The sequence below is a fragment of the Chiloscyllium plagiosum genome, unplaced genomic scaffold (assembly GCF_037043375.1).
Source record: "Chiloscyllium plagiosum isolate Xiang-an unplaced genomic scaffold, Cpla_swu_hap1 HiC_scaffold_3, whole genome shotgun sequence".
Classification (NCBI taxonomy): domain Eukaryota; kingdom Metazoa; phylum Chordata; class Chondrichthyes; order Orectolobiformes; family Hemiscylliidae; genus Chiloscyllium; species Chiloscyllium plagiosum.
The window spans coordinates 117553572-117577374 of NW_028270141.1; the positions used below are offsets into that span (position 1 = coordinate 117553572).

Genomic DNA, 23803 nt, shown 5'->3' on the forward strand with positions numbered 1-23803 from the left:
AAATGTGGCATTGTTGGGATGTGATATTTAAGAAACAAAACATCAGCGACAAATACACTAAAACTTTTGTTTATGTTAATCAGACAGTGAAATGTTTGATACAGTGTTATCTCACTCATTGATTAATGGCACGGTGTCCCCTAGGTGCTGGGAGTAATGAGTGCAGAGTACATTCCCAAAGGGACACGCTTTGGACCACTGGTGGGTGAGATCTACACCAATGAGACCGTCCCCAAAAATGCAAACCGAAAATACTTTTGGAGGGTAAGTCGGAAAAAAAAATCTGCTGATGCAATTCTAAGTTCGCTAAATGAATACTGCTGAAAAAGTTTGTCACTTCCTGTTTAACATTAGTAGCTGTATGTGTATGAGGGCAGCAATGAAGTTCCTGTGAAATACCATATATGTACCCAGTGGGAGTACACGCAGTAAATGAGCTGAGTAAGTGTCTGTCTCTCAGAGTTTAGGAATGCTGAGGGTGAAATCTTTTTAGTGATGAACTGATTTCAGCTATTCTTGGCCCCAGTGTTGGAACACGGAATTTCTTACAGAAAAGGAAGCGATTCAGCTCTTGCTTGGAGGCAAATCAAGATCGCATTTTGACTGAGAACTAATTAGAACCAGTTGATGTAAAATCCTGTTTTTGTCTTCTATTTACTCTTCACTCACTCTTGATTATCAGTAAGGGCAGGGTGATTTAAAAAGGTCAACGTGGATGTGTTGAGCTCCTCCTCAGTTGTTTGGTGTGTGTGATTCTTTGTACATTGGAGCACCTACTTCATTGTCAGACTGGAGCATTAGTACTTACTCATTTTCCTAGCCTGTAAGCAGCTTCTTTGGGTCAAGATGTAGTGGCACTTCTTGAGGCAGCTGCATTGGCCTCAGCTGCACCTGAATAGGCCTCTGACATTCTCCCTGAAATGTCGGGGAAAGCATGACAGCCAATTCGACATCAAGGGTCATAGATCCATATAGTACAGATGAAGCCCTTCAGCCCATGAGTCTGCGTCTAAGCGAATACTACTCTAAATCTATACTAGTCCCACCTTCCAGCCCTTAACCTTGAATATTACGATGGTTCAAGTGTTCATCCAAGTACTTTTTAAAGATTATGACATTTCCTGCCTCAATTACCCACCGCAGGCAGTGTATTCTGAATTTCACCACCTTCTGGGTGAAAATATATTTCATCAAATCCCCTGTGAACTTCCTGCCCTTTACCTTAAAATTATGGCCCTTTATTATTGCCCCTTCACCTAGCAAGGGTTAGCTCTTGCTTTCTATCTACCCTGTCCATTCCTTTTGTAATCTTATACACCTCAATCAGGTCCTCCTTTCAGCTTTCTCTGCTCTAAAGAAAACAAACTGAACTTATCCAGCCTCTCCCATAGCTAAACTGCTCCATCCCAGACAACATTCTGGTGAATCTCCTCTGCCTGCAGTGTGACTGTGTTTCCAGTGCAATCACATCCTATAGTGCAATGACCAGAATTGCACACAGTACTCCAGCTGTGGCCTAACCAAAATCCTGTAGAGCTCCAACATAACCTCCCTACACTTATAAGCTATGCCAAAACTGATATAGGCAAATGCCCCGTAATGCCTTATTAACCATTGTACTAACCTATCCTGCTGCCTTCAGGGATCTTTGGTCAAGCAACCCAAGATCCCTCTGTTCGTCTGAACTTTCTCATATTCTGCCATTTTTTGAGTACTTCATCTTGTTACTTCTGCCAAAGTGCACCTCATATTTATCAGGATTAAATTCTATCTGCCACTGATCTATCCATCTGACCAATCCATTTACATCATTCTGTAACCTAAGGCCTCCTGCTTCACTATTAACCATCTAGTCAATCTTTGTGTCATTTACAAAGGAGTCTAGGGACAATAAAAGAAAGATTGTGATGCTGCTGTTCTGCTATGGAAACCAATGCATATTATGTTCAAGATAATCTCCACAGTGCCTTAGGCTTGTCAAAACTGCATTTCATAATTATTTGTTTTCATCCTTCTGTAACCTTTAAGATTCATCAGAAAGATAGGGGATTTTAGCTACTGGCCTCTTTCACTTACCTTTAGAGATCCTGTTATTTATTGAGTGCTGGCAGTTCCTAATGTCCTTTTCCTATTTTTTGATGCTGAGAAATTAAATCCAGCCACAATTTTGTTACAGATTAAAATCATGCAGCAGAAATCGCAACAAAATCACTATAATTCTATATTCTCTGTTACAATCCAAAGCCTGTCATTTATCCTCCAATCAGCAACACACATTCACACATATACGCATGTCCACATGTATATGCGCATACACAGACATGTGCAGATGGGTGTCATTACTGCACATCCCCACTTCTGAACCAATGATGGAGGGAAGGTTATTGATGAAGCAGTCGAAGATGGTTAGGCTGCATGCACTATCTCAAATAGTTACAGCAGTTGTACCCTTGAGCTGAAATGATTTTGCTCTAAAATCCATAACCATCTTCCTTTGGACTACATAATCAACCAATGACCATCACAGATTACAATTCCCCCCAATTTATTAACGTCCTGGGGATTGCCACTGACCAGAAATCACTAGACCAGCCATCTTCTTCTTCTTCTTAGACTGTCCCTCAGGGTCAAACATGACTTTGTTCTGATCCAGCATTGTGGGGTCCTGAGGCAATGAGACATTCCAATACTGGCTGCACACTCCCTGTCACAGGTGGTATTTGGAGATGGTGTGAAGTGAGGGGTGGAATTTGTGGAAGTGAGACTTTTGGGTTTTTGGGGCTTGTTTTCCAACTGGATTGGCCTTGAGGAACTCTGGGTCTGAGATGGTTGGCCTCCTTCTGAAGATGGGTGTCATCACTGCACATCCCCATTTCTGATCCAATGATGGCAGGAAGGTTATTGATGAAGCAATCAAAGATGGTTAGACTGCATGCACTATCTCCAAGAACCATCACTGTGTTCCTTTATGCTGGCTATGAATTCACCGCCTACAGTTTTTAAAGGGCTCTTTGATAGTACAATGTGTCAATTACTGCCTTAATGTTTAGGGCAGTCACTCTCACCTCACCTTTTGAGATCAAGCTCTTCTGTCCTTGTTCAGACTAAGGCTATAATATTCCTGATGAGGGGCTTTTGCTGCTTTTCCTGCTCCTCAGATGTTGCCTGACCTGATGTGCTTTTCCAGCACTACTCTAATCTAGACTCTAATTTCCAACATCTGCAGTCCTCACTTTTGCCTAAGGCTGTAATAAGGTCAGGAGATGTGTGGCTTTGTTCAAACCCCAAATTGAGCATCAGTGAGCAGTTTATTACTGTATAACTACCACTTGATGGCATTGTCAGTGACTCCTTCCATCACTTGGAAGTAGACTGGTATTGACTGAGTTGAATTTGTCCTGTTTCTTTATGGACAAGTCATTCCTGGCAATTTTCCACAATGCTGGGAAGATGACAGTGTTGTAGCTGTACTGGAACAGCACAGACAGGGGAGTGTCAAATTCTGGGACACAGGTCTTCTGTATTATTGCTGGAATGTCGTTAGAACCCACAGCCATTGTAATATCCAGTCATTAAGCCACTTCTTGATGCACGGAGTGAATCAAATTGGCAAAAGACTGGAATCTGTGTTGTTGGGACTATAGGAGGAGACTGAGATGAATCAACAATTGGCACTTCTGGCTGAATATGGTTGAAAGTGTTTCAGCCTTCGCACTAATGTCAGTCATTGAGGATGAGGATGCTTGCTGAACTTCTACCTCCTCCTGTTAGTTGCCTAATTGACAGTCACCATAACTGACTGGATGTGACAGGACTGCTGAGCTTAGCTCTGATCTCATTGGTTGTAGGATCACACAGCTCTGTCTTTCACATGCTCATGCACTCCTCTAGATTCTTGCTCGCTGTGGTAACTAAAGGATGTGGGAGTAATCCAGGAGAATGGAGTTGAGGTAGCAGATTAGTCACGACCATATTGAATGACATACTTCTGCTTCCATATTTATGCTTTTAATGATTTATAAACATAACCTGACTACAAAGGGATTTCTTTCTCCATCCTATTCCACATCCATGAACAGCTGGAAGTGACTGCAGTTGAGGGCAGCTTATGCATCTTTTTCTTGATCGCAATCCAGTGCCACCTTTATTACTATTGGCCTATTGTTATTGGTATATCGGAGATGATGGGCCAATTTGACACTGTTTGAAATGATAAATTATGAAGAGGTGCAACAGGATAGATAGAAATAATTTTGAATGCTTGAATGGTATAGAATAAAGAGACATGGATATAGCATTAAATATAGACTATTTAGATCAAAGACACAGAAATTGCGTTTTTGCAAGATTCATTTTGAGATTGTGGAAAACATTGCCACAGTTAGTAATTCAGCCTCTTTTCCCTGTTGTAATTTCTTCTTAATTCCAGAGAAAGTTGGGGGTAAAGTATAAGGTTGGTGTTTGGGAGTTTTCTTTTAGCACGCAATTTGGCAGAGTTTACTCATAATCTTTCATATGTAAAACAGTACTGCCTTGCACTACCAAAGACAGTTTGAGTGCGGGGCAGAAAGCTTCAGCTTAATGCCAGTTTCTGTAATCTTACCTTGTACACTGGTAAATGATTGTTTCAGAGCTTAGGTGTTATTCTATTCAAACTAGCAAGAGGTAGTTATTTATGAATTTTTATAACATTCTCTAAACTAAACCTATTACATAATCAATCTTCATTCAAACCATTTCTAGACCTGCATGAGCTTGTTTTGAATCTTTAGTCATTTGGGTCTTGGGGTTTGGCCTTAATTCTAAATTTGTGATAAGTGTAACTGCAGTTGCCAAGATTGCAAAATATATTACTAATTACCAGGAATTGGTTTAGCCATAAGATGTAAATGTAACTTTTTTTTGCCTCTCTTTCCTGTGTCATCACACTATGGAAATAAGATTTGAAGCAGGGCTGCACTGATGACATCGGAGCCTATGTCTCAGTTACATTTTTGAAAACTGTACAGTAAATGATACAATGGAAACTCAATCGGAAGTTAATTTCAAACAAACACACACACACAAAGTGCCTCGTAATGGAAGCAGCAGAGTCATTCATTCCTGGAAGTTTGAGAAAGCTCTTCAGACCAAATAAAAACCTGAAAACATGCTTGTTCACACATCTCTCTGCACTCTTTCTGCTGCTCCAGTTTCTCATAACAAACACACCGCAAGATGTAAAGTGGGTTCATATCAAAAAAACCCACATGTGGTTCTACAGACCACCCCCACCACTATTCCCTTCTCATCCACACTCATCCAGCCTCATTGATTTTGCAGGATATGTTTATATATAAGCAAGATAAATAGGAAAGTAATGGGTATTTCAAAAGATGGCAAGCAGGCTCTGCAGGAGTGAAGTGCAGAGTAATTGCAGTGAGAAGGAGCATTCTGTGAAGGTCAATACTTTGATCTGCTTCCAAACAACTGCTAGTCCTGCTGTGGCAGGTGATCGCCTTGCGAGTTCCCTCCCCAGATCATCTGTTGGAGCTGAGCACCACAAGCAAACATCTCTCAACGAAACTGAAAGAGATTTGCATAGCCGTAGCAGTCAGAGAGGGGGCGGCAGGAAAATGGAGGCCACAGAATCAATTTGAGTACCCTTTGACGTCAGGACTACAGGTGACTCAACATAGTGTGTACATAAAAGCACAGTCAGAACAGGAGCTGTAATGTTAGCATCTACCTGCCCTGACAAGCTGGTCACACATGAGACTCGACCTCGCAGCAGCACAGGGCTTGTTCCCATGTTGAAATAAAATTACACCATCAAACGTGCATTCTAAAAATATATAAAAGTTGTGTAAAAAAATGGAGAAGGTAATACTCGAGGTATTCTTGATTATTCTGATGGCCAGATTGAAATTAATTTGTAATTATTTATTAGTTAGCACCGAAGACTATTGCTCCACCGGGCTGTCTAAATGAGTTCATATTTTGAAAAAAGGGATGGGCTGGAAGAATTCTGAATTTGTACATATAATTCTAAATTTCTGCCTTTCTCCAAATGCATTCCAGGTGTACTCCAATGGTGATTTACATCACTTTGTTGATGGGTTTGATGAGAGCAAAAGTAACTGGATGCGATACGTGAATCCAGCCCATTCAAAGCAGGAGCAGTGCCTGGCAGCTTGTCAAAATGGAATGGACATCTACTTTTACACAGTGAAGCCCATCCCAGCCAATGAAGAGTTACTGGTCTGGTACAGCAGTGAGTTTGCAGAACGCCTCCACTACCCAGCCTCTGGGGATCTTCAGATGACTAAGCTAAGTAAGTGCATCATTCTGAATGCTTCATGGACTATCATTTCAGGCCTAGCACACCTACTTAACAAGACATTCCTGGATAGATCTACATGTCAGACTTGCAGGGAGAATTTGAAGGGAATTGCCTTTTTCCCACCATGAGGTAGAGTTCAGAATTGTATCACTATATCAGCAGCATTTACCAAGGGTTACTGTTGAGTCAGGTGAGAGATGGCTAGTTTGGGTTTGAATAGCACACGGGTCAATTTATTGTGGAAACAGTTGGATGAAGCCACACAACAGGAAAAGATGAGGAAGCATCAAGAGGACGTTTGGACCGGAGGCGATTACAGGGTGCGGGAGTAAGGTCCCGGAGGGGTTGAAACATGATGAGGATTATAGAATTGATAGACAGGGAGCTGATGGGAATGGTGATGGGTGAAAGAATTTGATACAAGTTAGGACATGTTAGGCAGTGAACCATCAGGGAGCATTGGAATAATCACATTGAAGTGAGATTGATATAGGTGATATGGTTGAATGATCTAGTGGCTTTATTTTCATATAAGGAAGGTGGTTTTATTGATGTTGTAGTTGTAACTTGGCAGCGACAACAGCCCAGAGTAATAACTCATCAGGACTAGCTGTGAAAATTTTCTTTTTAAAAAAGAATCTGGTAATTTGCAGACAAGCACCAGGGGAAATAAAGATAATTTAAACAATTCTATGCCTCCTCTTGTTGCTTCCAGAATGACCTTTAAAGTCTTCAGGGCAACCAGAGATGGGTAAGAGTTGCTGCCTTCATGATATCAGCCAAACTCCACAGAATAACACTCAGTTGAGTGACCAGCACATATTTGGAAAACATAGGATTGGTTTCTGGTGTAAAGTGTTAACAGCTGTGTGTGCATATGTACTAGACAGAGAGAGAGAGAGAGAGAGAGACAGAGACAGAGAAAGAGCTTTAAAAGTACCAAACAACTTGTGGCTGTTGCAGTTGGATTTTTTTTGTGTTCTTAAACAATGCCAAGTTTCTCATCTCCCTTTTAAAGAAGTGGTGTCTATTGCCAAGTGTGAAGGCCCCACAAATTCTCACAACCTTCCGACCTCTGCTCCTGGTCACCAGCATGCTGTTGGTCTGGCAGTAGTTGTCCTTACCGTGGATTACTGTTTCCAGTTGGTCAATAATGGTCAGTAATCCTCTAAACATGCCCTGCCAGCTCCCTCACTGAGTTTTGTCAGACTCTGCTCATGATTGGATTCAACTTGAGCAGGTCATTGCTGCAGAGAAATCAATGCCAATTGACACTGAATCAACAGGGAAAACATTGCAAATGTTGAACCTCTAACAGTATCCTGAGAGTAAAACATGCAGTGGGACCAAAGAATCTTCATAAGGATAGTTAAATAGTCATGTGTTTGTTTCAGATGCCTGGATCCTTCCCTAGGCGCATACACACTGTGTACAAAGGGAACTTTTCATCCATTCAAATAAATTTTATATCTCTTATTTTTATGTTTTGGCTTAAGAAATAATTAATCAAAGTGTAAAAGTAACATGATTAAGAAGTGGGAGGGTTTAAGTGTAGCTTTCTGTATGAACTTAGCTTATCTTACTAACATGCTCCATCCAGGTGAAGCAAGTTATAGAGTGAATGTAATTCCAAGGAAAAATAAATAAAATACTTAGTTTAAAAAAAAATATTTGAAATGACATTCTTCAAATGCACAATTTTGAAAACTCACAACACCTTTCAGTTTTTATTTTATTTTGATTTTTGCTTTGAAAGTTTTTGTTGGTGACATGCTGAGGTGGGTGTTCTGTGGGTCTCTCTGTTCCTAGTCTACGACAAACTCATGGAAGAGCTTCATGGGGAAGCCGCTGCACCAATCAGTCCCATTCTCTGACACTGATGTGAAGCATTAATTGTTGCTAATCTCTTTGGGGGTTTCAACAAGGTTTGTTTTAGGGGCCTGGCAGTGGTTTGTCTGGTGCTCTGCAAACTTCCTTCAACAGCAACATCTCAACCAGGGACAAACCACATTAGATACAGAAGAAATCAGCCCCAAACTATTCATTACCAATGTACAGAGGGAAACTAGGCTTTAATTTTTGTAGGGATTGGATGAAACATGTTGCTGCAAATGAGCTATTTCCCCTCCTGCGAGAGTCTAAGACCAGAGGGCATCATCTCAGAATAAAAGGGCACCAATTTAAAACTGAGATGAGGAGGAATTTCTTCTCTCAGGGTGGTGGGACTTTGGACCTGTGGGGGCAGAGAACTTGTGTATATTTAAAGCTGAGAACTCGATCAGTAGGGAATCAAGGATTATGGGAAAATCCAGGAAAGTGGTCGTGAGAAATGTCAGATCAGCCATGACCTTATTGAATGGCGGAGCATGCTGGAGGGGCCAAATGGCCGACTCCCGTTTCTATTTCTTATGGTCTTAAATATTTATTTCTGTTAAGGTTGACCTCAATTTTTTTTTTAATTCCACATTTCCAGAGTGCATTGACCTGCCTCGAAGGGAGGAACTTCAGGGAAAATGGCAGCACAGATCAGGAGACCAGCCTGATGGTAAGGACAAGTTATAATTGTTTAGAGGAAGATAAAACTATGAAAGTTGGCTTTGGTGACCTTTTATTGCAGAGCAGCCCCTTACAATATTCCATAAATGGGAATGTTTTTGGATGTTCTATCCTTCAAAGCCTAAATATATAAGCTCAAACAGGGAATGAGTATAGAACATCATAAGTAGCAATTCATGAATTGCTAATTTTCATGAAGGTTTGTTCTATTTAATATTTAATCACTTTTAGCTGTTCAATGCATCATTTCCTACTATTATAATATGTACCAGCAAGTTCAGTTCCTCCTTAATTGGCATATGTCTCATTGCAACATTCTTTGAGGAGGTGCAAGTTTTTTTATGATTGCTAATTTTTGAATTGGGATTAATTATAGTTTTTCCAATCCAGCAGCACATTGCTTATATTGTAGATCTCTAAATATGGGGAGTTGATAGCCTAGTGGCATTATTGCTGGAATGTTAATTCAGAGACCAAGGTAACGTTCTAGAGACTTGGGCTCAAATGCTGCCACAGCAGATGGTGGAATTTAAATTCAGTAAATCTCTGGAATTAAGAATCTATAAATCCATTGCTAATTGTCAGGAAAATCCCCTCTGGTTCACTAAGGTCCTTTAGGGAAGGAAATCTGCCATTCTTACCTGGTCTGGCCTACATGTGATTCCAGACCTACAACAATGTAGTTGACTCTTAACTGCCCTCTGAACAATTAGGGATGAGCAATAAATGTTGCCTAGACACCGACGCCCTCGTCCCATTAATGATTTTTTTAAAAATTATAGTTTGTGTCTGATCTGATACAGCACCTAACAGGAATGTGGCATTTATATTTTTAGAACATTTTAGAGTTAATTTCTTTGGTTTTCATACCCATTTTGGTTGATGTTGGCAATGGTGTCAAATTGAACAGTTGTAAATCAATCATTAAAGCAAAAACAAACCATCATCTTTTTGAACAAACGAGCTAAGATGGCTGTTTTAAATACTATCATTATCACAAAAATATAGTTTTCACAATAATTTGTTGATCGCTGATAAACACATGCAAATCAATTGAAAACTAATTTGTCTGCACAGAATTTATTCTGCAGACTAATCTCACTAAGAGACTTTGTTTTTGTATTACCCTAAAGAGTTGATGCAGACCTGATGGGCCAAATGGCCTCCTTCGATGATGCAATGATTCTGTGATTCTGCTTTTGCTAAACAATGTAGTGCACTGACAGTGTGCAGCTGAATCACCGTTCTCTTCATCAGGGACTCATCAAGAAAGTTCTTAAGAAAAGAATCATTTGGAGATTTTTCAAACAAATGCTTGTTGGTGCCCTGTTTGAGGTTGGGTTTTCATGACTAGTTTCTGATTGTGGAAGTGATGTCTGAGAGATGTTAGTAAATTTTTGATTTCCACTCTGTACAATGTTTCTACACCCCTACTTCACCCCCTTCATTAGTCTCCATGTCCAGCATTCTATCTATTTTACTAGACAACATAAGGAATATTCAGGATGTGGTTGACTGAAACCAGATAGCAGGGTGATACATCTTTGTTTTCTGTAAATGAAACATTGGAAACTTTTTATTTACTGCTTCTTTCCAGGATAGAAGTGCCAAATGTATGTTGATCACATCCTGCAACCTTAGGAGTAGATGCATGAAGGCATTCTTTAACTGCAGATAAGAGGATTGTAGCAGTTCCTATTTACAAGTTACTTGTACTTTTATTACTGTTCCATTCAGTTCTTGTTTGTCAAACAAGCCAGGAGTAAGTAATCCCCCGGCATCTAATCTCCTGTGGGCTACTCTACTTTTGAATATTTGCCTTTTTATTTTGTTCTTCAGAACTGAGTGTGTGGCCCACCCAGTTGTTCCTTAATTTAGTATCAAAAGTGATTCAGCAGAATTAAGATGTACAGTGTGATGTGTGCACAATCATACTTTCGTGTCAGAGGCATTCCCCGCCCACAAGCGTGTGCCTTTGAGACCAACTGATCCTTTCTACAATTGCAACTTTAACTGTTTGCGTTACTGCAATCCTCTTGCCCTGCAGCTATTTCCTCTAAAGGAGAGTTACCTGATATTCAGGAAAGTGGGTTAGAGTGGCAAGGAGAGGGACATAAACCAATCTTGATGTCAAAGTACAGCAAAGATTTTGAATGCATGCTGCGTTTGAGATAAAGAATTCTGCAAAATGTTTACATTGACCAGTTAGAAATGTCTGTTCCACAGATTAATGTGAAGGAGGAATCTGCTAGGAATATTCCTTCCCTTTGATCCATCACTTTGTTATTTACACCCCTGGGCAGCTGACGGCCTAGTGCTATTATCACTAGTCCTTTAATCCAGAGACCCAGGTAATGTTCTGGGGACCTGTGTTTGAATCTTGCCACGGCACATGGAGAAAATTGAATTCGATATAAGTTAAGAGTCTGATGGTGAGATGGTGGTCGATTGTCAGAGAAACCCAACTGGTTCACTAATGTCCTGTAGGGAAAGAAACTGCCATCCTTAGCTGGTCTGGTCTGGTCTGAATGTGGCTCCAGATCCACAGCAATGTGATTACCCCTTAACTCCCCCCCCCGGGCCATAATATGCTGTCCTGGCCAGTGAAGCGCACATTCTGTGAGTGACTGAGTGAAAAAACGAAGTAGGGTGGTCTGAAAACTGATGGGCCCATGAACTCCAGGGGTCGGTCTATATTCTCCAAATTTGTTGTGGGTTTCTTCTTTTTTTTTCAAAGAATGACAAGTGCATGTATTTGAAGAGGAAATGGCTGGACAGATTAACTCTGCACATCTGTTGTCATGGTAACGCTTTACTTTGTGCCTGATTTCTCAAAACTAAAACTGTACCTTTAAGGACAGTTGCAGGAAGACTGCACCGTATTGACACAAAGTTCCAGTGAAATGAAACATGCCGTGATCCTCTTGCTCTGTTAGTCTATCTCGCCAAAGAGATCCCGTACTTTAATGAGTTGTTTTCCCCCTACTCCACACCTCCCCCCCCACCACCTCCCCCGCCATTTGGCTCGCTCTGGGGTTCACTGACAGTTTACTTTCCGGTGCAGTGACTGAGAAAAGTTCAATGACTACTTGAACTTCCTGCCTGCCAAGCCCTATTTGAGAGATAGGTATCTCCTCGATAACCTTCTATTTATTTTTGTCTAGTGGCCCAAGGAAGCCAGATCGTGCTATCAGTGGTTACTATCAGCACCTTGCCTATATTGTCCACTCACTGCTGTTTGTTTAGGGTTGGCAGTGTGGAGAGGCATTGAGTGCTATAATACAGCGGTCGTCCATCATTATGCCTGAAATTTAAGCACACTTATCCTGGCTTCCAAAAGCACTTTGTCTGACAGCTTAGGGATGTCAAGTTAAATGGCAGCTGGGACGTGTGTCCTCACTTAAACAGGTGACTGTGACAGGTTAGGTATTGATGGAAATGGACTGCCAGGACTGTAAACATCACACGGAAAGAAAACACCTAGGGAATGAGCTGCTTGTTTTCCTACCTCCCGGTGCAGGAATTTATCCAACAAAAAGAAAAACTGAATGTGTGAAGCTCATCTGATCAAACTTGGTTCAGTGCAGGCACATTAACTATAGAGTCCTGAGGCCTGGACAGCAGTTTTTCAGCAATAGTGGAGTTCACATTACAGCTTAGAGTTGACCATATCTGTACATGAAGCACAGAATTCTATTATGGTCACAGTATAGAAGGAAGCCATTCATCCCTCAGTGGTCCATGCTGGCTCTTCGCAAAAGCAAATCAGCTTGACCTTAAGTCCCCTATTCTTTCCCCATATCCGTTGATTGTGGAGTACAGTATTTAAAGTGTAGGGAGCCAGCAAAGAAACCGTACAGTGTGAAAGCAGGCCCTTCGGCCCAACAAGTCCACACTGTCCCTCCAAAGAGTATCCCACCCGACCCTTTCCCTACCTATTATCCTATATTTACCTCCGACTAATGCACCTAACCTACACATCCCTGAACACTATGGGCAATTTAGCACGGCCAATTCACCTAACCTGCACATCTTAGGATTGTGGGAGGAAACCAGAGCAACCCAGACGAAACCCTAGCAGACACGGAGAGAATGTGCAAACTCCGCACAGAGAGTTGCCTGAGGCTGCAATTGAACCCAGGTCACTGGCGCTGTGAGGCAGCAATGCTAACCACTGAGCCACCATGCTACCCCATACCATTCGTCCAGTCCTTCCTTTTTACTGAATGGTTGAGTTGTTTATTGCAGTGACATACAGACTTGACTAGAGAGACTTTCCTTGCCCATGACCTCAAGAATGTTCATTTTATCAAGACAATAATATTTGCTTTATCAAACACTGGAACAGCTCTGATTTATATAAAAGAGACAGACTTGTTGGCCGTACTGATCTGCTTCTGTCAGCTTGGTCCAGTGTAGGAACTCCCCTCTCCAAAGGAAATGGTATTAGTTACAACAGAACTCCAGACCCAGATATATCTAGGTTAATCTCTTCACTTCTGAGAGGTTCTGGGGAGTGCTACATAAATGCTTTTTTTGGATGAGGCTATGTCTATCTCTCTTTAGGTGGGTCATCTAGACATTAGACAAGCTCTAAAGGAATCTAAGGAATGTTCTCCCAATCAACAAAATCGGATTAGGGTAATGTTGTGTGGGTGCTCCATAGCACTACTCACCAGGTTTACTGCACTGATAACAAATATGTGCAGATTATACTGATGTGATGCACATTGTTACAGGAACAATGAAGAGACCCAGGGAGAATTGTTCTCCCAGCCAAGTCCATATAACAACATTATATTGGGCAAGGCTTAAGGCACTCCACAGCATTATCAGATTCGTACACTCTTGTACGATAGGAACCTTCACACTAATGCTGGTCTGTTGTGTAAAATGCCTGCTGCTTTTGTCTAGATTAGTGAGTGCACTTTAGAAAACCTCATTGTGTAGAGTCAGAGAAACAACCAGTACAGAAGATGGAAATCTTGTTTCATCCAACAAACTCTACCAAGCCCATCCTTCTGATTTACTCCAACGTTATTTCTTCATTTTATTTTATGTTCATCCCTGTTCATATACTTAGTGTGGTTGTTTTAAAAATATCCTAAAGTCCACCTTGGTTTGCCAAAATCATTCTTCCATTTCAAAAAAAATCTGTTAATTCATCCTTTCACCCTTATGGTGATAGTCATCAATTAATATCTTGATAGAAGCTAAAATGGAAATGATTCTTCTCTATTGATCCTGTTAAAATCTCTCATAATGTTCAAAGTTTCTGTTAGGTCTCTGTTAGCTTTCACTGTTCCAATGTTTACAACCTTTCATAATACTGGCACTAATAATCTGTTCTTTGCGGTATTATATTAGTGAATCTTTGCTACGCCTTTACAGTTTGGTCTTATCTACATTGAGGAGACCAGATGGAGTTTGGGTAATTGTCTTGGTCAGCCCACAAGAGAGTTTCTGATCTTGTGGTCATCTGTCATTTTAATCCTCTGCCAAAGTTGCACACTGTCTCTCTGTTCATGACATTTTACACTGTTACAAGAATGCCAAATGGTGTTCATTTTAATTGGGCACTTTGTTTCTTCTGGATCCACCATCAGGTTGAACAATTCCACATAGTAATCATTGCATCAGTATTTGAACAGCAGCTGTTGGTAGTTATTTTGCTGTTGCCTCCTTTCAACACATCTTCGGTCTCCCATTACCTTATTCCTTTTCCCTGCACTATTATCACTTTATCATTCCTGCCTTCAAATTTTCCCTTTTAGCTCTTTTCCCCCAGTCCCCTCTTCCCTGCCTCTGTGTTTGCATGAAATATGCTGCATCTTTTAACCTTTCACAGCTCTGATGGATTGTCACTAATCTGAAATGGCTTCCCCCTCCACACGCACTGCTGTGTATTTCCCGCATTTCTGCATCTTTATTTCACTACTCCTTCCTGTTTTTTAAATTCAATGCCATTTTGCATCAAGCAAAGATTTTGACAGATTTCCCTACTCTTCTATATAGAAAAATCTTCATATCTGCTTCCCTGGACATCTTTGTTCTTCCACTTTGTTACTGAGCTCACCTTTTAGAGTATTAGAAATGCTCTGGGCCACTTTTAAAATGTGATATCAATGCGGGTTTTTCTTTTTCTTGTGTAATCATCAGAGTAAAGGATCTTTTAAAAACAATGTTTCATATTCATAAGTCATAGAGTCCTACAGTAAGGAAACAGGCCCTTCAGCCCAAACTGATCCATGTCGACAAAAATATCCATTCATGCTATCCCATTTCCCTACACTTGGCCCATATCCCTCTAAACCTTTCCTATCCATGTACCTGTCCAAATGCCTTTTAAAAGTTGTACCTGCTTCAACCACCTCCGATGGCAGCTCATTCCTTATGTGTACCACTCTCTGGATAAAAAACGTTGCCCCTCAGGTTCCCTTTTTATTCATTCCCCTCTACTTTAAACCGATGCCCTCTAGTCCTCGATTTCCCAACCCTGGGAAAGTGACTGAGTGCATTCACCCTATTTATGCCTCTCGTGATCTTATACACTTCTATAAGGTCCTCCCTCAGTCTCCTACGCTCGAAAGAAAAAAGTCCTAGCTTGACCAACCTCTCCCTATAACTCAATCCCTTGAGTTTTGGCTACAGTCTTGAAAATTTCTTCTGCAGTCTTTCTAGTTTAATAACATCCTTCCGATAGCAAGGTGACCAAAACTGACCGCAATACTCCAAGTACAGCCTCACCAATGTCCTGTACAACGCACTGTACTCAGTGTTGACTGATGAAGGCCAGTGTACCAAAAGCCTTCTTCACTGCCACATACATACTTATGTGCAGTCTGGCTAACTATTCAAGTTTTTGTCACTAATGATGTCACAGAGGATGTTTAACCATAATCTTGATGCCAGTACCTTTTGAAAGGTAAGCTTCATAGATCTTACCATGCTCCCACATTACTCTTCATGCTCCCATATGATTCCCATTATCACTATGATTCTTTCATGTCCCCTGCATCCTCCATTCTCTAGCTGACCCAATACAGATGATGGTATTATTGATTCAACTAGCCACTTCATTGCATCAACAGAAAAAAAATGGCAAAACATCTGTTTCTACAGATCACTTCAGTAATCTGCTTGGCTAAACTCCAAGAGGGACAAAGTTAAAAATTACACAACACCAGGTTATAGTCCAACAGGTTTATTTGGAAGCACTAGCTTTCAGAGTGCTGCTCCTTCATCAGGTAGCTGTGGAGCAGGACCATAGGACACAGAATTTATAGCAAAAGATTACAGTGTCATGCAACTGAAATGATATGTTGAACAAACCTAGATTGCTGTTAAGACTTTCACCTTTTAGAATGGGTTGCAGGTTTTAGTTAATGAACCGAAACCTGTGACCCATTTGAAAGAGGAAAGGCTTAACAGCAATCTAGATTTGCTCAATATAGAGGAACCTCGGTTATCTGATATTCAATTATCCAATTATCGGATTATCCGGCAAGATCGTAAGGTCCCAATGCTCGGCTAAACTATGTTATCCGGCATTCGATTATCCGGAATTCGATTAACCAAGCGAAATACTCCCCGCCCATTGTTCTTTGGGTAATCGAGGTTCCTCTGTATATCATTTCAGTTGCATGACACTGTAATCTTTTGTTATAAATTCTGTGTCTTATGATCCTGTTTCACAACCACCGGATGAAGGAGCAGCGCTCTGAAAGCTAGTGCTTCCAAATAAACCTGCTGGACTGAAACCTGGCGTTGTGTGATTTTTAACTTTGTCCACCCCCAGTCCAACACCGGCTCCTGCACATCCAAGTGGGACATGAAATTCACATGGAGAAATGGAGGGAACAGGGGAATGGCTGGGGGTGATCAGTGATGTGATGGCAAAGGCTAGAGGGCCTTTAGTACAACTGAAACAGCGTCCCAGAGGACCAAGATGGGCCTTCAATCAACATAGGTCAGCTCTACCCAACTCAATGGCCACATTCAACATGCTTAGGGCCAGTGGGCCACCTCACCCAGAACAGAAGTAGCATATGAAAAGGTCATTTATGAGGAGACAGGGCTGAGGTTCCCTCCTCATTACCAGGAATCTGGCTCATTATCTCAGGGATAAATGGATGCTTTACAAACCAGTCTCTTGTATGTTGGTATCATCTGAACTCATTGATTCAGATTGCTCCTGGCAGTGAGGAAGATTGCACCAATTGTTTCTAGTGTTTGTTAAGTAGTCCCCTTAAAAAAACACAGTAAGCATTTGGCTTGGCACAGGTAGAACCATTGTGTGGCAACCTTTAACATGCGGACATGATAAGGGCAGGACTTTTATATTTAGCTCAGACATCGAGGATAGTGAAAGTGTACTGGTGATCATATTGTACAACATCAGTAAAAAGAATCACCACTTCCTGTTAACAAGTTTGTTAAATCAAAGAGCTGCTCAGTGTCCAATTCCTCTGATAGTCTACTCTCTTCCCTTTTATTTAAACACATATGCGAAATGCTGAGAAATGTTCTTTTTTAAATGATTCATTTCCTGATTTTTTTGTTCTTTTTCTCCCTTGCCCAGCTTCTGCTACAGAACAAAGACCAAAGGAAAAAAGGTATGCAAGCGACCTGGCCGACAGAGTGAAGAGTGACAATGTGATGCACAAAAGTCAAAGTGGTGAGGGAAACACGATGAAGGAAAAGAACCAAGTACAAGCAATCCAACCGCTGGCGGCTCCGGGAAAAGAAATGCAGGACATCAACAAAAAGCACAGCCCAGAACGTACCTTTTTCCCTCGTGTTGTGTACCCAGTCAGACCTCACATTGCAGATGACTACTTGAAACCTAGTCCTGTTTTTGGGATCGAGAGGCATGGTTATGTCAAACACTCTCCGATCCAGCCTTCACTTACCTCCAGTCCGTCGTCTAGAAGCAGCCCAGACCAAAGTTTGAAAAGCTCAACTCCCCACAGCAGTCCGGACTCCCATATTTCCTCTCTGACACCTTCGACTCAGGAACACAAACAGGCCTTTCCTTACTTGAGTGGACCTTACAACCGAGAAGGATTGAGCTCCTTCACAGCCTACCCTCCTCCTGGCCATCTGCCTCCAGCCTTCTTGCATTCCTATAATCCAGTAAACACTCAGTATTCCAGGTTCTTGTTACCTCATTACCCAGTTGGTTGCAATGGTTTGAACAGCTTCCCGGGCCTCAGTGGCATCAATGGTGTGAACAGCTTCAGCCTTCTTCCCAAAATGTACCCTTTGTACAGCAGTCTTTTAGGAAATGGGGGCTTGCCCCAGCACCTATTCAACCAGACAGTCCTTCCCAGTGCGTTACATCCCGAAGGAGCCCGAAGACTTCTGCTTCCTGAGCAGCAGAAAGACTTTCTCATACCAGCGAGGAATAGTGCCTTTTCAATCGCTGGCTCTGCTGCCAGTTTGAAAGACAGGCCTACAAGCCCCTGCAACGGTTCTCCGACAGCTGGCACGGCTGCCTCCTATTCTGAACATTTAATGCAACCCAAACCTACCTCAGCTGGCCTGGTCAGCAGCACCAGTAGCAGCAGTGAAGAAGCCATGAATCTCATCAAACCAAAGCGAAGTCTTACTGGTTACAAAACACTTCCATATCCTCTAAAGAAGCAAAATGGGAAGATCAAGTATGAGTGCAATGTCTGCTATAAGACCTTTGGACAGCTATCAAATCTCAAGGTATTTATTTCTTAAAAGATTATTCTGCTGAGAAAACCTACCTGAGAGGTAAAATGGCATGCTGCAGTGTCTTGGACAATTTATCCCTTGACCAACAATGGTTGACAAAAGAAATTATTTCACTGCCATTTGTGTGAGCTTGCTGTGCATAAATTGGTTGCTCCATCTCCTACATTGAAACAGGGGTGGCAAAAGTAATTATTTATAGTTATACTGTCCTGTGCCTTTAAATAGTTACCATTTTAAATAAAATTTTAACGGTGAAATTACACCTGTTCATAAAGGAAGCACTTAGAAAATCACCATTCAATTTTTCACAGCGTCAGCTTTTTTATTTTCCAATATTTTGAAAACGACGTTATGTGCAGTGAAAATTCAACTTCTGGTTTGCTTCCAGTGTGGACCAATTTCTCCCTCAATGATTTCCTTAATAGATTTTACATTCTTGCAAAAGATGTCTTTTCTTAAATCTGAACTGTTCACTGTGCTATATGATATCAAATGGTGAGAAGGGTTGTAAGTAGAGAATTTATTATTTCTTTCCAGGTCCACTTGAGAGTACATAGTGGGGAAAGACCATTTAAGTGTCAGACCTGCAATAAAGGTTTCACACAGCTAGCACACCTACAGAAGCACTATTTAGTTCATACTGGAGAAAAGCCACATGAATGTCAGGTAAGAAGAGGGTTCTATTAATGTAATTAAAAATACTTCTAAAATCTAAAATATTCTGCTGAAATGTTCAGAATTATTGTGCAGTAAATCAACGCTAATCTTTCTAGACTCCTGCTAATTTAATGCAGTGTGCTTAGTGCAAAAATTTCAATATTAGGAAATTGCTGAAGTTTATTTTTAGTTCACATTGCTGATAGATCATTGAGGTGCCAGATATGATGGTGTCTTTGTTGTATTTCGCACATTTTCAAAGTCCATAATGGTTAATCTGTTGCGTTGCATTGACAGTCACTTTCATAATGCACTGAGATTATTGCTATTTGTGCTGTTCCTGACAATAAGGGCAGTGACGTTTTAAGGGCATATAAGAGCCATCCCACTCTCTGCCAATTGTGCTTCTGTTCTTAGTGATAATTAGTGTGTAAGTCACCCACAGAAGGTCATCATTTCATGAAGATAGGTCGAAGCATCAGCAGTTAACAGGGAAACAGCGAACAAAACTGAAGGCCTTTACTGTGCAGGATTGAATCATTGGGCTCGGTGGTTTTTTGTCTCTGATCCAGTCTGTCTCTTGTCCCCGATGAAGATGTGAATAGGAAATTAGTGACATATAGTAAGTAGCAGTGGGTTGGGTCTATGAGGAAGCAGCAAGATTAATTAGCATTAGTTTTTCAATGAAGCCAAAAATCTGAGGTTTAATGGAACCACTGATCTCTCATAATTCATCAACCTTGGGGAAAAGGTGGCTTTGTTGTGTATTAAAATTTATTTTGTTTTGGGGGTTGTGCTTCATAGGAGTGAACAGTCCTTTCCTATCTGACTCGAAGTCCAATTTATGAGGAATTTGGGCAAGGTAATTAGAGTCAGCAGTTTGTGTGATAATGGAAGATGACCCCCACATTTCAGAAAGGGTAGGAATCTGGGGAGTAGGACATTCACTCTTTGCTACACCTGGACCCCTTAGACCAATTGTTGCCCATCAACTGATCCTCCTCACACTACTCAGTGACTTCACCTCAGTCCCAGCACATCTTTGCAACACCAGGGTAATGTCCTAGGACCAAACCACTTGAACTGCTTCATCAATGACCTTCCCTTCATCATAAGGTCACAAATGGGGATGTTCACTAATAATTGTACAATCTTCAGTGCCATCCGCAGCTCCTCAAAAGCTGAAGCACGTTCTGTCCAAAATAACATCTCGGCTTGTTCTGATAAGTGGCAAGTGGCAGTCCTGCAACACAAGTGCCAGGCAGCACCCATCTCCGACCCACTAGAATTTAACCATCTCCCCTTGACATTTAATTGTTGTACCATCACTGAATCCCCCACTACCGACAACATCTTTCGGACCAGCCAAACAAATACTGTGGTCACAAGAGCAGACAGAGGCTGTGACTTCTGCAGTGGGTAACTCACGTCTTAACTCCCCAAATCCTGTCCACCATCCACAAGGTACCAGTCAAAAATATGATGGAATCCCACTTGCCCAGATCATGGAGTTTCAAGAAGTTTGATCCCATTAAGAGCTTGATTCACATCCCATCCCCTAAACCTCAACATTTATTCTCTCCACCATAGATACTCACTGTGTATCTTACACAATATGTACTCCAGCAACTCAGGACTCATTTAAAAAAGTGTTTCAAACCTCTGACCTCTACCACCTGGAAGGACAAAGGGAGCAGATGTATAGGAACCACCATCAAGTTTCCTTCTAGGGACATGGCATCCTAAATTGCAATGTCACTGACACTGGGTCAAAATCCTGGAACTCCGTCCCTAACAATACTGTAGTTGCTGTTGCAATATTTACAGTACAGTGATTCAAGAAGATAGCTCAACACCACCTGCTCAATTGCAATTCAGGATGGGCAATAAATGTGTCCTCCCCATATCCCTTGAAAGAATGCCTAGGTCATGAACCTTGGTCATACCTGTTCAGGGTATCTCTGGTACTCACTGAATAAAGCTGTTGTCCCAATTACAACATGATTATTTATGGTTGTGTACAATACAACAGTCATCCTTGTGCAGCAAGTTTATAAGGTTACCATCCAGAAACTGAATGCAGCCAGATCGTCAGGTTTAATCATAAATACTGAATTTGGTTTATTTGCAGGAAGTTAGTTTGAGAATGAGTCTGCTGAGAATTCTCCTTTCTTGTCTCACTGTGCAGGTTTGCCATAAACGTTTCAGTAGCACCAGCAACCTGAAGACCCACCTACGGTTACACTCGGGTGAGAAACCTTACCAGTGCAAACTGTGCCCGGCAAAATTCACACAGTTTGTTCATCTCAAGCTGCACAAACGCCTGCACACAAGGGAGCGTCCTCACAAATGCCTGCAGTGCCACAAGACCTATATTCACCATTGCAGTCTGAAGGCGCACCTCAAAGGAAACTGCCCTATTGCCCCGGGTGCTGGGCGATCCCTGGAGGACCTGAACCGCCTAAACGAGGAGATCAACAAGTTTGACATCAGTGACAATGCGGACAAGCTCGATGACTTGGGGCACAGCGATGACATGGAATCAGCGATCGAGAAGCAGATCTTCAGCATGCTCAGGAGAGAGATGGAAGAAGCCAGTCTAAAGAACCCTTTTCAGAGGAACCTGGGCAACAACCTCCTCTCCTCTGGCTGCAACCTGTACGAGAACTTGGAGACTCCAGTCCTGAAAATGTCTCGTGGTAGCCCTCTACCTCTCGTGCCCGTAAAAGTCAAGCAAGAAACAGTTGAACACATCGATCCATGTAACTAGAGAGATGCAAGTTTCTCTGACCTAACGAGATGAGGTGCCTGCAGCATTTGAATGTACATAGATATATATGCAGGTGCTGCAGGATAGACTTGACTGATTTAACATCAGAGCTGACCCCAAACCCAATTCCCATCCCCATCAACACCTCAAGACAGGGCATGTCTCGATTCAACTCAGGGCATCTTAAAGAAAGTATTTGGCAGAACTATGACATGCCTATTAAAGGAAAAACCTTAAAGACAATCATTTTAAGGAGAATTATTTTTTCAGGAATAGTCAAATAATTTATTACACAATTTACTTTGTTAAACAATACCTAAAAATAATGTTTACAATGACCAAGTTAATCATTGTAATTCAATAATGAAATGTTTTATTTTTATCTTATCTGTTGCCATTCTTTGTAGATACTTTAAACTGCATTTTTATTCTTAAAACTTTTAACAAGATCATAATGGGGAAAGAGAAAGACCCGTCACTTACATTGGGGCATTCTGAAATGGTTTTGCATAATACTGTTGCAATATGGTGTATTGCCAAAGCAGGAAGTTTTATAGATTTTTAACTCTTGTATCCTGTTCTAAACTTTTATCTCACTTGCTCTCGTATTTTCTCTTTCCTTCCACCTCTCTTTCTGTTTCCTCCTCCTCCTTCCCATCTTTCTCCCTACCTCTCCATCTCTGTCTATCATTATCCCCAAATCTTGTTCCTCAGTTATCTCTGTTTTCACTGAATTGTGAATGAGATTGTAAAGCTGAACAACAGCTACCTCATTGTGTGTCCAGTGCTGCAGGGATCAAACAGAACGTAAACTGGATAGATTTGTTATTTCTTGCTTACTGGTAATGTAGCAGCAATAATTGTGTTTTTTTTAAACCCCCCCACCAAAAGAAAACTCTAAATCAGAGACCATAAATTAAAATCAAAGACGGACTTGTCTTTTTTCCATACAAGAAGTTTCTGGCCAGAGTCCTCGCAGCAGTAAACCAGCGAGTTTGGGCGAGGTGTGAGGAACTGAACTGACCTAATTTGTTTTTGTGTTGACTGGTTTAATGCAAACCAAAGCATCACTACTCTTATCACTGGATACACTTTATTCCTTTTTAACTGTAATGCTTCTGTGTTGTGTTTGGTTTTGAGTTTTAACCGAGAACTCTGTGCTATAGTTGCACGGTATCTCGTGTTGTCTGGACTCTGCTGTGGACTCAGTTCCGGTGAATGTAGCAGAAACCTGTCTGGAAAGTTTGCTGACAGTGGGGTTAATTTTTTTAAAAATTTGTTTGCATTTTATATTAATTTAAATTTCTTCTTTGACCAAAGCGACAAGGTGTTTTGGAGCCTTTTGAGCTTTTGCTTATTTCTGTTAGAAAACTTCATTCTGTGTTTACATTCTGATTTACAATGTTATTTATGTGCAACATGTCAAAGTGTAAATTAAAATATAAATGCTCACTTAACTCAAGTGATGATTCTAACTGACTCTTAAGAAAACATTTTTAAGAAATTCACTGTTCCGGCTTGTCATCGATTTTCCTTTGGGATTCAGATCTCCCACTCTCAAGATCATTAATTTTGTGGTTGTCCCTGCAGATGAGGCACATTTCAAATACATGGTTCTATAACTCTACTGTGATTGGGAGAGGTGATTCTGAGGTAATTTTATATTCTGGGCTTTTGGTTGACTCTTCAAATTTATGATGACTCTTTTGCCTCTTAATATTCTGCCCTTTGTCAACAATTGACCTGCAATGTAAATTGTCAGTGCTGCAGGACTC

The 23803-nt window shown here is 41.2% G+C and overlaps 1 protein-coding gene across 2 annotated transcripts in view; it reads left to right on the forward strand.

Moving 5' to 3' along the window:
• prdm1a (PR domain containing 1a, with ZNF domain) overlaps positions 1–23490 on the forward strand; it is a 33055-nt gene extending 9565 nt beyond the window's left edge. For both annotated transcript variants that reach the window (XM_043687037.2, XM_043687035.2), the window contains exons 3-8: positions 145–264; positions 6061–6313; positions 8796–8867; positions 17460–18592; positions 19139–19267; positions 21447–23490. In XM_043687037.2, the coding sequence (XP_043542972.2) occupies positions 145–264; positions 6061–6313; positions 8796–8867; positions 17460–18592; positions 19139–19267; positions 21447–22028 (2289 nt within the window). In that variant the 3' untranslated portion in view covers positions 22029–23490. The remainder of the gene's footprint in view (positions 1–144; positions 265–6060; positions 6314–8795; positions 8868–17459; positions 18593–19138; positions 19268–21446) is intronic.
• Positions 23491–23803: the final 313 nt, after the last annotated feature.